Source organism: Propithecus coquereli, unplaced genomic scaffold (assembly GCF_000956105.1).
Source record: "Propithecus coquereli isolate 6110/MARCELLA unplaced genomic scaffold, Pcoq_1.0 Scaffold534, whole genome shotgun sequence".
NCBI lineage: Eukaryota > Metazoa > Chordata > Mammalia > Primates > Indriidae > Propithecus > Propithecus coquereli.
The window spans coordinates 741,550-756,088 of record NW_012151219.1 but is presented as its reverse complement, the minus strand read 5'-3'; the positions used below and the strand labels follow the sequence as shown (position 1 = coordinate 756,088).

General features: G+C 41.7%; 1 protein-coding gene across 1 annotated transcript in view; it reads left to right on the top strand.

Annotated features, from left to right (window-relative positions):
- Positions 1-14,539, top strand: part of FAT3 (FAT atypical cadherin 3) — a 528,492-nt gene that overhangs the window by 488,623 nt on the left and 25,330 nt on the right. The window contains exons 20-21 of the mRNA XM_012657230.1: positions 325-482; positions 7,103-7,571. Coding sequence (XP_012512684.1) covers positions 325-482; positions 7,103-7,571 — 627 coding nt within the window. The remainder of the gene's footprint in view (positions 1-324; positions 483-7,102; positions 7,572-14,539) is intronic.

The following is a 14,539-nucleotide window of genomic DNA, read 5'->3' as shown; positions in this document are numbered from 1 at the left end:
AATAATGCTAATTTTAGAAAGTGGGAGTTAAGAATTTAGTGACAATAAGAAAATCCAGGTTATGGAATTTACCAAGTTGTCCTTGGCATGAAACAACTAAGATTTTTTGGTAGCTGACTGGTTGATAATTTTTTTGCTTTGAAATTAGGGTGTGATATGCAACAGAGAACCAGGTTTTAATAAAAAATTATTTCTCCTCAATGCTTTATTAACTTCCCATGATCTTTAATCCACTTGCTTGGTGGCAGTTGGGGTGATTTCATGTGTCCCTGATCATCTGTGGATGTTAAAAGTATGTATGTCTTCTCACAATGGTCTCTGCAGGGCACACTTCTCTCAGCTTTGCTGGAAATAGTTACATCAAATACCGGCTTTCTGAAAATAGCAAAGAAGAGGACTTTAAGCTAGCTCTGCGTCTTCGAACCCTGCAAAGCAATGGGATTATAATGTACACCAGAGCAAATCCCTGCATAATTCTGAAGGTAATTAAAATGGGTTATCTTTTCCTGCAGTCAGTTCTCATGTTAGTGTTTTGGCTCTTGGATTGGGGACTGCTGAAATCATTTTGTCTTTTAAGTTCAGAAGACCAGAAGCAGACTTTAGGGCAAAGGGGAGCAGCAGCAAAACTGGGAAATGAGCCAACATCCCATTTCCTTTTGAACATCGAGCTTCAAAATTGGCTCTTGGTACATAGGGCATTTCCCTCCAGAGTGGGTTCAAGGGCTGGCCTCCTTTGAGCTGTAATCACTCAACAGTTCATTAGATGTATCTCCTAATCAATTCCACAACAGGGGTGGTCCCTTAAAAAGATTGGCCGTGTCCCCTTCCACTATGTGTATCTATCCCACTGACTTTGGGGGGCGACTATGATCTGGCTCAGGGAGGAAGTTGGAGATCTGGTGTACAGAAGATTATAAGTAGTCCAATTTTTAAATCATTTCTCAGCCTCAGAAACCCTTCTAAGACATCCAGATTTCCTTAAGCACAGGTCTGACATTTATATTCAGTTCAGGGCCTCTGGTGCCTTCATAAAAACAACAATAACAATAATAGTAACAGCTTTATGTTCATCATTTAATCTTATTATAAAGTTAACATAATAAGTTTGTTATATATTATCTTCCCCATTTAATCAAGAAGAGGATAGCAGTTCAGAAAGGTTAAGTTATTTGCCCAAGATTGCACAGCTAATAAGTGGCAAGGCCTGGACTGGACCCACACTCCAGTCTTTCTCACTCCATGCTCCTAGTCTTCTATCCCTAGCTCTCTGTCTTGCCACTACAACCCATTTTATCAAAAGTCACATTCTGGACATCTGTAGACCAGATTCAGCCTTCTAGTGTGAGAAGGGGAAGGGAGGAAAGGAGGAAAATGTGTTTCATCTAATGCTATTCTCACCAGGTTGCTATCCCAGCCCATTTAAGTGCTCTTCAGAAACATCTGGAGTCTCTCCAGTAGAAAATGCCCATCGAAGTGGAAATGGCTAGAAATCTTTTTCTTCCCAAGGTTCAGGTTTAAAGCGGACCATGTTGGGCCCTTCTAGCTTCTGTCCTTTGATTGTTTGATGTGTCAGATCCAAGTTGATTAGGTGACTCAGTCTCTAATCCTGAAGGCAGATGAGAAAGGAGAGAAATATAGAGAACATTAAATGCCAGTGGCTTCTCTTTAACTATCACATAGGCTCTTATTTACCCACTTCTAGTATTGCTGGATATTACTTGGTGACCGTAGTTGAGTGAACAGAGAGTTGAAGTTTAAAAGTTGGCTTTTGAGCTTTTGTGGGGAATCTCCCATTATCCTTATCCATGCAACTCAGAGAATGATTTCAACTCTGCAAAGGAAAGCAACGTTTTTAAAAGAAAATAAGAGAAGAAATTCAGGTACATGATTTTAGAGAACAATGCATTCAAATCAGATATTCGTGGCGAAAGAAGGAATATGCAGAAACCTAAGTCTTGCCTGTATTTCCTCCTGGTCCCTGAAGCAGCCTGCCTTGGGTCAGTAGATTATTTTCTAAATAGCCCTGAGAGGTGGGGTTTGTATAATTGCTAGGAAAGTGCTCTGCCCAGTCAGAGCTACCAACTCCTAGGGCTTTGCTTGGGTCCCACTGACCTTTCTTGCTCTTCTTTCATGCTCTAACAGGGCTGGTAGTTGCAGAACATCCTTATGAGGCAAATATTTTCAATTAGCAAGTCTCTGATAGAGAGTTAAATTTGAGAGAGAACAAAAATATTGGACCTGAAATGGCTTGATCCTAAAATGGAGTTTGTCATTTGACACTTCACTGGCAAATGTCTAAAATGTGCAGATCCCTGGGGATGGGAAAGAAGAATTAAACCTTTTAGGCAGCTCCAGCTCCTAAGGTATATTGTGTTTCATGAAACAAGCGTGTTTCTGAAAGTCGTGTAAATTGAAACTGTAAATGGAATTATAACAAACTAGAGATGGTTGCTATTTGAAGGAACCCTCCCATTAATCCTTTTGTGATGCAAATAATCACCCCCAATCTGTCTGTTCTGGAAGTTTACTTTTCTCCTATGTTGGATTTGCCCAAAGCAGGACACAGCTGTAGTGAACTATTGCAGTTATTCTCCTACAGTCGCCAAGAATATCCACTTAGGGGATTTGAATCTGTTTGCTTAACATTTTCAGCCTTATGCAAGACTTAATTTCCTTGGCTTTAGGTACATTATATGCCTTGTACTTTGGTTCAATAACTAAGCTGAAATGCTTTGTTTAAATTGCACCTCTTGGTTGTTTATATTTTTCCGGTCAGAGCACATTCTCTTAAAAAAAGTACTTAAGATAATCAGTAGGGTGAAGAGTGCCCCTTGAAGACAGTAAAAGAATTGCATGGAGAAGTGAAAATGCTCATGGATAAGGAGTACCACTGTCTCTCAACAACAATAAAAGGCACTCATTCTTCTATCTGCCATTGATACCCTGTCTTCTTCCAAAAGAGATTCAAGGCTTACCATAAACATCCAAATGCAACAAGATCAAAGCACCATTAAGCTGAAAATAAAAGGTTAAGAGCCAACCAGTAAAGTGGAGAAGGGTAAAATACCATTATTGAAAAATCTAGACCCAGAATAACTACTTCAATTCAGCACAAACCATAACTCGGAATTTCCTTGCAGCCAAAGCGACAGTGAAAACACTGGATTAGGTTCCATGACTCTCCCCACACCTGTTAAAGCAACATGTCAAATCGCCAGAAAAGATGTGCAATCAGAAGAAATCACCAGGAGAGCAGACTTTTTCTCTGTGTCGATCTGTTGGCTCCAATATTATGGCAAAAACACAAGGAGAACTTGGTGTTTTACCTAGAACTATCATGTGTTTTATCTTTTGGGGAAGTCATAAATGATTCATTGCTTCCTTCTTATGATTCTGACGTGGCTAGCCCGAGACCCCAGGACTAAAAGGAAGATAGGCAAAGCTTATTTGGTTTGTAAAACAGCCCACTTGGGATGGTCACATCTTTCCCACATAGATTAACAGAGTAACAAGGAAGCGCCCCACAAGATTCAAGAGTTTTAAGGATCTATGTGAGTGTCACCGAGAAGTGAGTTAACTTGTAATAATTATATTTTTTAATTATAATAAAATACCTGGGAGTTTACATAGTACTTTCACATACATATATTTTTGATTCTCTCTCCTGTTATATGTAGGTACGAGCGTCTATGTTTTGCCTGTGAGAAAACCGAGGCTCAGAGAGATTTGGTGACGTGGTCAAAGTGATAGCCAGTCAATAGTGGGTCTAGACTTGTGACAGAGGCAAGCAGGTTAGGAGTACTGCAGAAGTTTATCAAAAGAAGAGATTCAGAGGCTGGGATGATCATTTATCCATTCATTTATTCATTCAAAACATATTTTTGAGCACTTACTGTGTACCAGATAACCATTCATGGCAGCCTTGAAAATGGGTTTTTAAAACATCCCTTTTGCAAAGAATATTTAATAATCCTCATGCAAGTTTCATCATTATGGTGCATTTACTAGAGCCACACACCAAGGATCTGAAGCAGTAATCATGCCATAATTTGCACCTTTTACTCAAAATTCTGCTTTCCTATAAAAGTAGGATTTCTTAGAGCTCTGATTTCTTGTCTCCCAAGGCTCAGGCTACTGAAGATACAGGGTAAAGCACATCGCTGATTTCAAACAATCCTCAGGATCTAAATATTTTATAACATTGGGGCAAAACTCTCTAAATTATGCATTTCATTTAACAAATTACCTAGCTGCACCCCACCCCCAGAAAATTATTTCAATGTTATTGCTATAGACTTTTTTCAGAGTTTCATGCATACCTCAATTTCTATTAAAATAGCTTGCCCTCTGATCTGAGAAAGCTTCATTCTCTGAAAAGACTGAGGCTTTAAAATAGGTAAACCCTATTCTGAAGACAGAGAAATACTAAAAATGATCAGAGTATACTTTTCTAGTATGAGAATTTAGACATGAAAAGAACAAAGTGTTCTTTTCTCTCCCTGGCATAATATACATGTGAAATAGCAAAATATCACTAACTCTTTGCAAGGTAACTTTTGGCATCAGCATTTTAATTTGTCATATAAATAAGACTGATAATTTCAACCTCCTAGAATTTTGAAGATCTAAATGATTTTTGTTTGTAGAATACTGAGAATCATGTAGGCATCTGGCTTCATTCATTTAGCAATGTTGCTGCTGTTATTTTTTCAATAGAAAATAAAAATGAAAACTTAACCATGCTCAGTGTTAGTATGAGATAATTTCATATTCCTTAGTTACAGAACTTAGATGTATGTGAATACATCAGAGTCACATCATTTCTTCCTGGTGAATATGTAACTTTTTGATTATTCAAGGAGGTAGGGATTGGGGGAAGGGAGGGGAATGAACCAAATAATATGTTAATGGAACATCTCTTTATAAAACTTCGATGAATTATGCCCTCACCATCAAAACTTCCGTGATAGATTGGGGACAGCATTTTGTAGCCACAGAGCAAAACAGCAGATAAACTGTGCCAGAAGAAGGTAGTCCCCAAAGTCACATTTGATCATTTTATTATTTACATTAAAATACAAATATGGATATTATCCAGGAGCTGTCACTGAGCAAGTATTCTGGTATGATTTACAATATCCATTCAGTTCATTTTGTTGAACCAAAAAAAAAAAAAAGACAAGGACAATAGCATATGATTACACATGAAAGCCATCTGAAAAGAACACAAATATTTGTCTCCAGTCTTTTTACATTCATACATTTACTGTTACAGAGCAGTGTATGTATGGACTGCCTGTGTATGATGTGGCTAACCATTCTGCAGTGGACACAGTAGCTTTGTAAAGTAAGCCACAGCAGTTCTCTACTCTCCAAACCCAAACCCAGAGAGGCCAAGCCATTCTCCCCAGGTGACCTGGGTGATACATTTCAAAGCCTGAATTAAGTTCAGCATTCCTAAATTCCCAGGGCTCTGCCTGGTTCACAAAGCCCCTGTCTTCCATACACACCCGTTTATGTGGCATGACCTATGAACTTGATGTGCAGGATAAGAGAATCCATGGAATCTACACAGGCAGGAATGAGAGTCCCTAAGAATTAGGGACTAGAATTAGTTGTCTGCTGGAACATACTGAGGCATAGAGAAATACTCCATTTGTGAGAATGAGTGGCGCCATGATAATCCCTAACAGATCTGTCATAAGTAAACCACATTTCAGAAAGACCATTTCAGTTTATATCTATGAATTCATTTGATCTTTATACCTCCTTAGCTGTCTGTGTTGTCCTGTCCAGTCCTTTTCTTTCTTTTCCTTTTTCTTCTCTCGACAAGTATCTGTTCTCTGAACAGAACTACAAATACCAGCTCCCCTTGCATGACTCAGACACTGGCCTCCACAGGTCCTCTTGCTGGGTCATAGACATAGGCTAGAAAAGAAGCTTTTGTTTCACAGTTTCTGGCTGTGAATTCTTTCATGGCCAAATGTAAATGTATTGGCTAGACAGGGGTCCAGCCCTCATCCCCTGGATCCTAAAGCCACCTTGCATTTCTGAGAAATGTAGACAGGGGTGTACAACAGTTGAACCTGGGTCTCCGGGACAACCAGTCCCTGTTCAGCAGCTCTCTGCTAGCCAGTCTCTTCCAGTAGCACACACTTTCTTCCTGTATGTCATGTCCTCTGGGCTTAGTCTCCTGGGGGGAGTTAGATGCTCTTGCCACACCATTGTCATCAGAAAAGCAGGCTGGTCTTTGTTACAGCACCCCGGACCAGAGGTGATAGCATCCACAAGGTGTGAGCAGTTAACCAGAGGATCCTTCTGGAGTTCCGGTTGTCATTAAATATACATGTATTCTAAGCAAATGGCCAAGCCCTAAGCACTTTATGAGATAACTTTTACCTAAATGATGAGCAGCATCCTAAAGGACTATTTTAAGAATATACTAGTGTTTAACATAAAGAAGTTTTTAAATCTTAAATATACATGAAGCTGAGAACTAGGAAATCTTTCATTTCTACCTGATCTCTTTCTCTTCCCTATAGCATACTTACGTAAACTTATTCAGGGAGTATATATGTAGTTGTGTGACTATTTGATTTATGGTTACCTCCCCTATTAGACTGTAAGCCACGAGAGAGCAGAGATAGCTCTTCTTGCTCACTGTGGTCTTCACAGCACCTAGCACCCTGCCTGTCATGTAGAAGATGTACAATAAATACTAATGCGTTCACAGAAATCACTCCTGTGTTGGTAATGACTAAGAGGGTGCAGAGAATAACTGACCCCTAAACAAAGTATTGCTGTGAATTTTTAAAGGATGAAGACTCAAAGAGTAGGTACATTCTTAAATATAATCATGGATGTCTGAAGCTATGCTCGTATTATTATAAGATTTGTGAAATATCAGGCATGCATTTGCATGGCAGATAATGAGGAAGAGAAGTGGTTAAAAATCAAACCACTGCAGATTTATGATTGGATCAAAAACAATGTCCCCCTTACAGCCCTCCTGTGAAGCCCCCGGGCTGGCGAGGACCAGGCTGTGGGGAAGCACACTGCCAGATGCATATTAAAAGGTGTTCGCTCTTCCTTGCCCGCGCAGATCGTGGATGGCAAGCTGTGGTTCCAGCTGGACTGCGGCAGCGGCCCGGGAATCTTGGGCATCTCAGGCCGCGCTGTCAACGACGGGAGCTGGCACTCAGTCTTCCTGGAACTCAATCGCAATTTCACGAGCCTGTCCCTGGACGACAGCTACGTGGAGCGGCGCAGGGCGCCCCTCTACTTCCAGACGCTGAACACCGAGAGTACCATCTACTTCGGCGCCCTGGTGCAGGCAGATAACATCCGCAGCCTGACCGACACGCGGGTCACGCAGGTGCTGAGCGGCTTCCAGGGCTGCTTGGACTCCGTGGTGCTGAATAACAACGAGCTGCCTCTGCAGAACAAGCGCAGCAGCTTCGCGGAGGTGGTGGGCCTGACCGAGCTGAAGCTGGGCTGTGTGCTCTACCCCGACGCGTGCGAGCGCAGCCCGTGCCAGCACGGGGGCAGCTGCGCCGGCCTGCCCTCAGGAGGTGAGTGCGCCTGCGCAGTGGGCATCCTGCCCGGGGTGGGGGGTGGGATGGGGGGAATGAACCTACTGGGAGTCCGGACGTCCCCACCCAAGGGCTCTTCTAGAGTGTGGTATTCACCCAAGACGCTCGCTGAGCTTCTCAATCCGCTTTAGGGAAACCTCAGAGCTTGACAAGAACCAGAGTGTTCAGTTTAGCCAGTTTACAGCATCCCACGGGACAGTGCGCAGGAGCCCAGACGTGCCATCAACCCTGCCCCTTCCGCTGTCTACCCCACACCCTCCCAAGCCTCTGAAGCTTGCACAAATAGGGCCCCCTTTTAAGTATGTGCCCTCGTGGGCCACCTGCAGGTCACTGCAGAATGATGGTAGTAGCAGTCTGAGTTGCCTACGTCAATGCACAGGGAGTTGCTGACCACACGTAGACATACAACTTTACTAGAAGCTAAAAGGGGTGACCCACCGCCCCAGGAATAGAAATATAGTGGAGATCTTTAGAGCGTGCTTTTAGAATGTGTATATTAAAAATAAGTCTAGTGACAGCTCTGCAAAAGAGTAGAAAGTAAGGAGAGGGAAATTTACATGAAATCTCAGGACAGAAAAACAGTCAATGAATTCATGATGTTTTACCCTAATATTTTTTCCCACAAAAGTACATTGTGAAGAAGAAAGAAAGAACAGGAGTAGACAAAAAAAATCTATAGGGAGTTTCTTTTGTTTGAGGGAAAAGCCAAGATTATTTAAGTCCTGGAAGTCTAAAGATAAAAGAATCTCTGACTGTACCCAGATGCAGTGTCTGTGTTAATGTAAACTAGGTCAGGCATGTTCCTGGTTGAAGGCTCACCACCCCCCAACAGTCCAACCACTGATTCCACTTCAGCCCCTTTGCAGAGACGCTCAGCAGTAGTGTGATTAACAAATTTAAACCTTCCTCACAAATCACTTAGAGATTCTGCTGTGCACATTACCATCTAATGTTAGTGAAGCCCAACTCCAAATTTAGAGTCCATTTTATTATTAGAATGTTATAAACTGTCCATGAAATGATGCACTGTCGAAATACAGACACCAAAGTTGTTTAGACTTGCATATGTTACTGCCACAATGAGGGCCAAGTACCCTGGGGGGAAATTTCTGCCGTCTCGATTTAAGAAATCTATTTGCTGTTTTTACTGTCTCAGCAGTATATGTAAATAAAGGGTTGTTATGGTGCCATAATTCCCGAATGATGGGCAGTAACTATACTTCAGTGGTTCTATAAACCAGCCCATTATGACAAGTCATGGCCAGTTTTTCACCAGGCAAAACAATTCTGCTAGTGTGAGCCATCCACAATATATAAAAGGAGCATATAATTAAATTGGGTTGAAATAGAACACCACTCCATGTCAAATGCTGGGTACATAGCCACAAATTGTAACATACTTTTAACGATGGCAGGACTTTGTTTTTGCTGGCAGTGCTATGGGCTTCCACAGTGGGTTATCTTTAAAATAATAATAATAATCACTGTATGAAGAAAAAGACTGTGGAATCTTGCTCTTCGGCGTGCATTTTAAGTTAAAAAAAATTGCCACGAAATCCTTTAGCTAAGTATTCAGTGCAGGTATGTTAATTAAATGACTGCGACTCACATGGGAAACAGCAATTTTCTCTCTTTTTAAAATTTCTTTTGATTCGACCAAATTTCAACACTAAGGACCCACCCATATACTTTTCACATGGCCTAAAGAACTTGCCTTGCCCTCCCTAGGGGCCAAACCTTGCATATAGAGCACACTCTGCTATCTGTGTACTTCTTTGTCTCCCTGTTCCCCACTCTCCTCTGTGATTGGGCTTTGGATGGGGATTCCACAACCGGTACTCCTTCCAGGGTGTATCAGTGCAAGTCCCTCCTTTGTACCTAGGCGCTTACGGTTTCCTAAAATGAAGATAGAATCTTCCCTCACCTCCGTCTACGCAACTCCCTTCTCCATTCCTACTACCTCTGTTCATTTGAGGGGGCCCAGCAGGAGCAGGGCCCCCCACCAAGGCTACTCCCAAGCCCAGCCCAGTGGTTCTTATCTCAGTAGACCTTCAGACATGGTCCCAAATGGCCTCATGCATAGCAGTCCTGAGCCCAGGACCATAGACTCCTCGCCACTCACCTGGAAATCCAAGAAGATGGCTTCCGTTGTTTCCCTGGGGAAGCAGAGACACAGGGTTCCTCTTCCTGTGTGTAAGGAGGCACCTACCTGCTTCCCAGCTGTGTGGATAAAGCCTTGGCTTCTAAGAAAAGCAGAAAGAGAATCCATTTTCTTGCCCCCATTATCTGTTTATATCAGAGGAATTTTTGCTAGATCCCTGTATCCTATCTGCAAATTCCCTAAATTGGTGCCAAATCAGGGAGAGAAAGAAAGCAAGAAAAGGAAGAACCAATAATTTGGCCCTTACCTTATAAAACTATGTAGCTAATTATAATGCTACTCAAAATAAAAGAAAAATCCTCTAAGCTGTGAGTGATAGTTTAAGAAGAACAATGAGACTGAGTCTTTAATGACAGAATATTCATGCCTTCAAGAATTCCCTATGGCTGCCAGAGAAGTCTAATCACAGGAAGAGACAGTCTTGGGCCCCCAGATCAAAGGCTAGGATGCATGAAGTCAGTATTAAAGAGAATATTTGGGCTAGAGAAAGTAGAGTGAGGAGCTTGAGATGTGACTCCTTACACATGAGAGTGCTGATAACAAAAGTTAAATTGTTTGAACATCTTTGTCATTTGGCCCCTTTGCTGTGTGTTGCTCTGAAATTCCAGGACATGTATTTTAGTGAAATTGTCCTCTTGACCACTGAAGAATGCTGGAGTGTTGGTCATTGGCTCTCCCAGTGACAGACTACACTCTCAAACTATGGCTATCCTAGCACATTGTTCCAGAACATTCAGAATTGTGACAGCAGGCAAACCACAGCAAAAAGCATTTTTTTCAGGGATGCAGGATTTGGCTTTAACCACTCCCAAACGCAATCAAACCCCTGGCATGAAGGGCAGCGAAGCCGCGTCTGCTAGCTTGGAATGACTTGGTCAGCAGGTTTGATCGGTGTTATAACTCTGGCTGTCCCAGGAGCAAGCCATAGTAACCCCAGGGGAATCAGAGCCCAGAATGCTGACTTATAATAAGGGTATAAATATGACTCCATAAATCAACCACAGAGGGAAGGCTCTCTCTTGGTAAAGATTTAAAATTATATGTATTTCATAGACATGAACTGGAAATAGCAACCACTGTGGAGAAGCCATGGCCAGGTCCCACTGTGACCCCTGCATTTCCAGACCCAATGGGCAGGGATCACCCAGTGAGCGCCCACAGTCTGAATAAGGAGTGCTCAATCCTCCATGCCTTGTTGTGCTCAGCTCCAGCCCATTAATAGAAAACATATTTGAGGCTAAGTTATAATCTGGTGAAGCAATGCAGCAAGCCAGGCAGTCACCATGCAAGACATAGTCATGCAGACAGTTTTGCATGAGACCAGAAGCCTAACTCCTGGAATGGCAACTTGGGGAAATTTTTAGCGGTAAGAGCTACTGTCTGGTAGACTCTTACTATGTACTTGGTACTTTGGTAAGTGCTTACCTTGCAAGTGCTATGCCCTGGAGATTTAACTCTCACCACGATACTGTGGGATCAGTGCTATTCTTCCCTCCCACCTGCCCACCTCCATTTTACAGATAAAGAAATCAGCCAGAGAGGCTAAGTAACTAGCCTAGTATCACACAGCTAGTAAAGTGGTGAAGCCAGGATTCGATCCAGGTTTGTGGGATGCCCCCCCAACTCAGCCTGTGCTCTTATCCTTTGCTATTCGAAGTGTGTTCCAGTGGCCAGCAGCATCAGCAACACTGGATTAGAAAGGCAGCAACTTGGATCCTACCCCAAACCCACTAAATCAGAATGTGTATTTTAACAAGATCCCTAAGTGATATACTGATTCTTTCCATGTCTCTGAACTGCCCTGAAACCTGGGGAACTTCAAGTTCTTTTTTTCTCACATCATATATAGTGGTTCTCAAACTTTGAGATACATCAGCATTGTCTGAGGACCTTGTTAAAATGAGACCTTGTTCTAGAAGAGTCTCTTGATTGTTAATGAAAAGGAAGAATCTATTTACTTGCCTCCATCATTTGCTGTCTATATCAGAGGAACTTTTCTTTCTGCTCAGTCACTGACTCATATATGCAAATTCCTGAATTTTCTCTGCCGAGAAAATTTAACAGTGGAAATTTTGAGGTGGGGGAAAACCCTCAAACATAGAAAATCAGAATCTGTAAGGATGATATTCAGGCATCTCTTTGTAACAAGATGGATCTATGCACATCCGAGTTTGAGAACCACTGACATTTGGGAATCCCAAGAATTCTGTATTTGCAGGAAGGCAAGTCATTGAATTTCAGGAAAGGTGAAAAGATAGAGGACATTCAGAAATTGAAAGTCAGATGCACAGCCTGTATTTTTTAAAATTTAGTGTAAAGATGGAGCTTTGTTCCCCAGTCAGGAGTTTTGGGTTACCCTGAGCTCCCCTTCAAAGATAAGAGTAACAATGTCTACCCACTCCCTCTGCACAATTGTGAATTTTCTGCCTATCAAATTGCATGAAACAAGTTCTTGGATGCTACCAATAGTTGGGTATAGGAGTGTTTTCAGTGACAAATTTCCCAGACCTGCTTTGGGTCATATTTTCCTGAGTATTTTATGTCCCTAACTTATAAGGATCTAGATAAATTCAGTCCATCAAACTTTAAGTGCCTGTTTGTGCTTAGCTCTGTGTTGAATTCTGGGTCCCATTGCTGTCTCTGTGACCAGTGGACGCCACTTAGGTGGCCTCCCTCCCCTCACAGCTGGTTTCAGGGAATTGAACAGGGTTCTCGTATGTACTCCACACCCTTTGGCCCGTCAAGCACAGGGGCATGGAAAAAAGAGAAGCTGGACTCACAATAAATATACCAAGTACATGATTTAGCTGAGCTTTGCAGCTTATGGAAAAAAAAATTTTTTTTCTGGGTGACTTTAAATACTGAATTAATCTTTTTTTTTTTTTTTTTTTTGGTACCTTGGAAAACCTTATAGTAATAGCATTAATGATTATAGGCACGGAGAGAAAAACTCAAAACCATAAAGTAGGTTATGTGCAGACACAAAAGAACATACATACTAGAAGGTGAGAATTTACTGTGTGCCTAATGTTGTTAACACATTAAAGATTTCCAGATCCTCAAAGAAAATATTAGAGGCTTGGCCCAATATACAATATATGACATGTGAGCCAGCTTTCCTAGGGAAAAGGTCTCACCTTCAAAGGCTTTTATTTTACAAGGCCTAAAGGCATAGAATGTACCCTGCTTGGTGAAAGAAAAAAGTCAGAGTGACTGAGAGTCGAAATGGCAAAGTAATGGCAGAGACCAGGATCTGCTGCTGAGCTCATCCTCGCTTGCGATTAGCATCTCACCTGTTAATGCATCCACCAGCTTTCTCACACTAATGAGATTCGCATGGATGTTTCCCGATCTTCAGCCTAACAGACTCCCATGACTTTCACTTGTTTGGCTTATGAGCAATACAGAGATGAAGCTGATTTCAGAATCTATAGTAATTACAGTAATTACGACAATAAAGCACCTAATGTTTGTGTGCTACATTGTGGTTTATGAATCTGGAAACCTTATTATTCCCTATGAAGTGAGTATTAGTGAATCTCACTTATTAAATAAAAACAAGGAGGTTTCTAGAGGTCAGGCCGTGATCACACCCAGCTGGTGGATAACGGCCAGTACTTAAACTTGTACCCAGGGCCTCCCCACCACATCATAGCTGCCTTCCTAAATCGTCTAAGTTCTTGGGGTTTCTAAATGAAATCCATAATTCAGTAAGCATAGAGGTTGATGCTGACTTCAGATCCCAAGTGCTAGGTGCACATTTGTCATTATTTCCACCTTTATGCAGCAGGCAGATGTTTCCTTATCAAAGGCAGCCAAACCCTATCAGCATGATGTTCACCTATACTGACGAGCAGGGCAGAGTTGAGGCCATTACCTGGATGAATCAGGTGAGAAAATGACTACTAAGCCAAAGGAGTAAGACAGGAATTATCTTGATTATTTGCCTACACAGCCCAAATTCACGCTGTAGTTGCTTATACCGTTTCTATTTTTGCATTTAATAGGTTTTGCAAAGTTCTTCTTTGAGCAGGGAAAGGAGGAGGCATTTTACGTTTGTCTGGGTACAGATTTCAATACCATCTGCATCTGCTATCACTAGAACGATTGTAAACAGGAACACAGCTTTGAGGCAAGGCTTAAAAAGTACACTCCTCATTTTGCCAGTATTTGAAGGGAAAGGAACTTTTTTTTTGTACATGTATCTCAACACTACTAAGACCATTTCCTTTTTAAAATCTGAGAACTGGTATAAAGTGCATCTGCAACTCATTGGCTGTGTAACTTGGGATAGCCATATTATTTAAGCTTCAGTTTCTTCATTTGTAAAATAAGTATAATAGCAGTACTTATGGCATAGTGTTGTTGTAAGAATTAAATGAGATATAATGCGTACAAAGTTCTTAGACATTTTCCTACCATATAATAAGCTATTGTTCTTGTTTTTTCTTTTTAATTTCAGGATATTATGGGGATACAGATGTTTAGGTTATGTATGTTGCCCTTGTCCCCCCTCCCCCCCCAAGTCCCAGTTTCAAGTGCGTCCATCCCTCGGATGATGCACATCGCACTCTTTGTGTATGCATATACCCATTCCCTCCTCCCCCTCCCCCCTCGCCCCTGCCCGACATCCAATAGATGTTATTCTTATATGTGCACTTATGTGTTGATCAGTTAATACCAATTTGATTGTGAGTACATGTGGTGCTTGTTTTTCCATTCTTGGGATACTTAGTAGAATGCGTTCCAGCTCTATCCAGGAGTATACAAGAGGTGCTATATCACC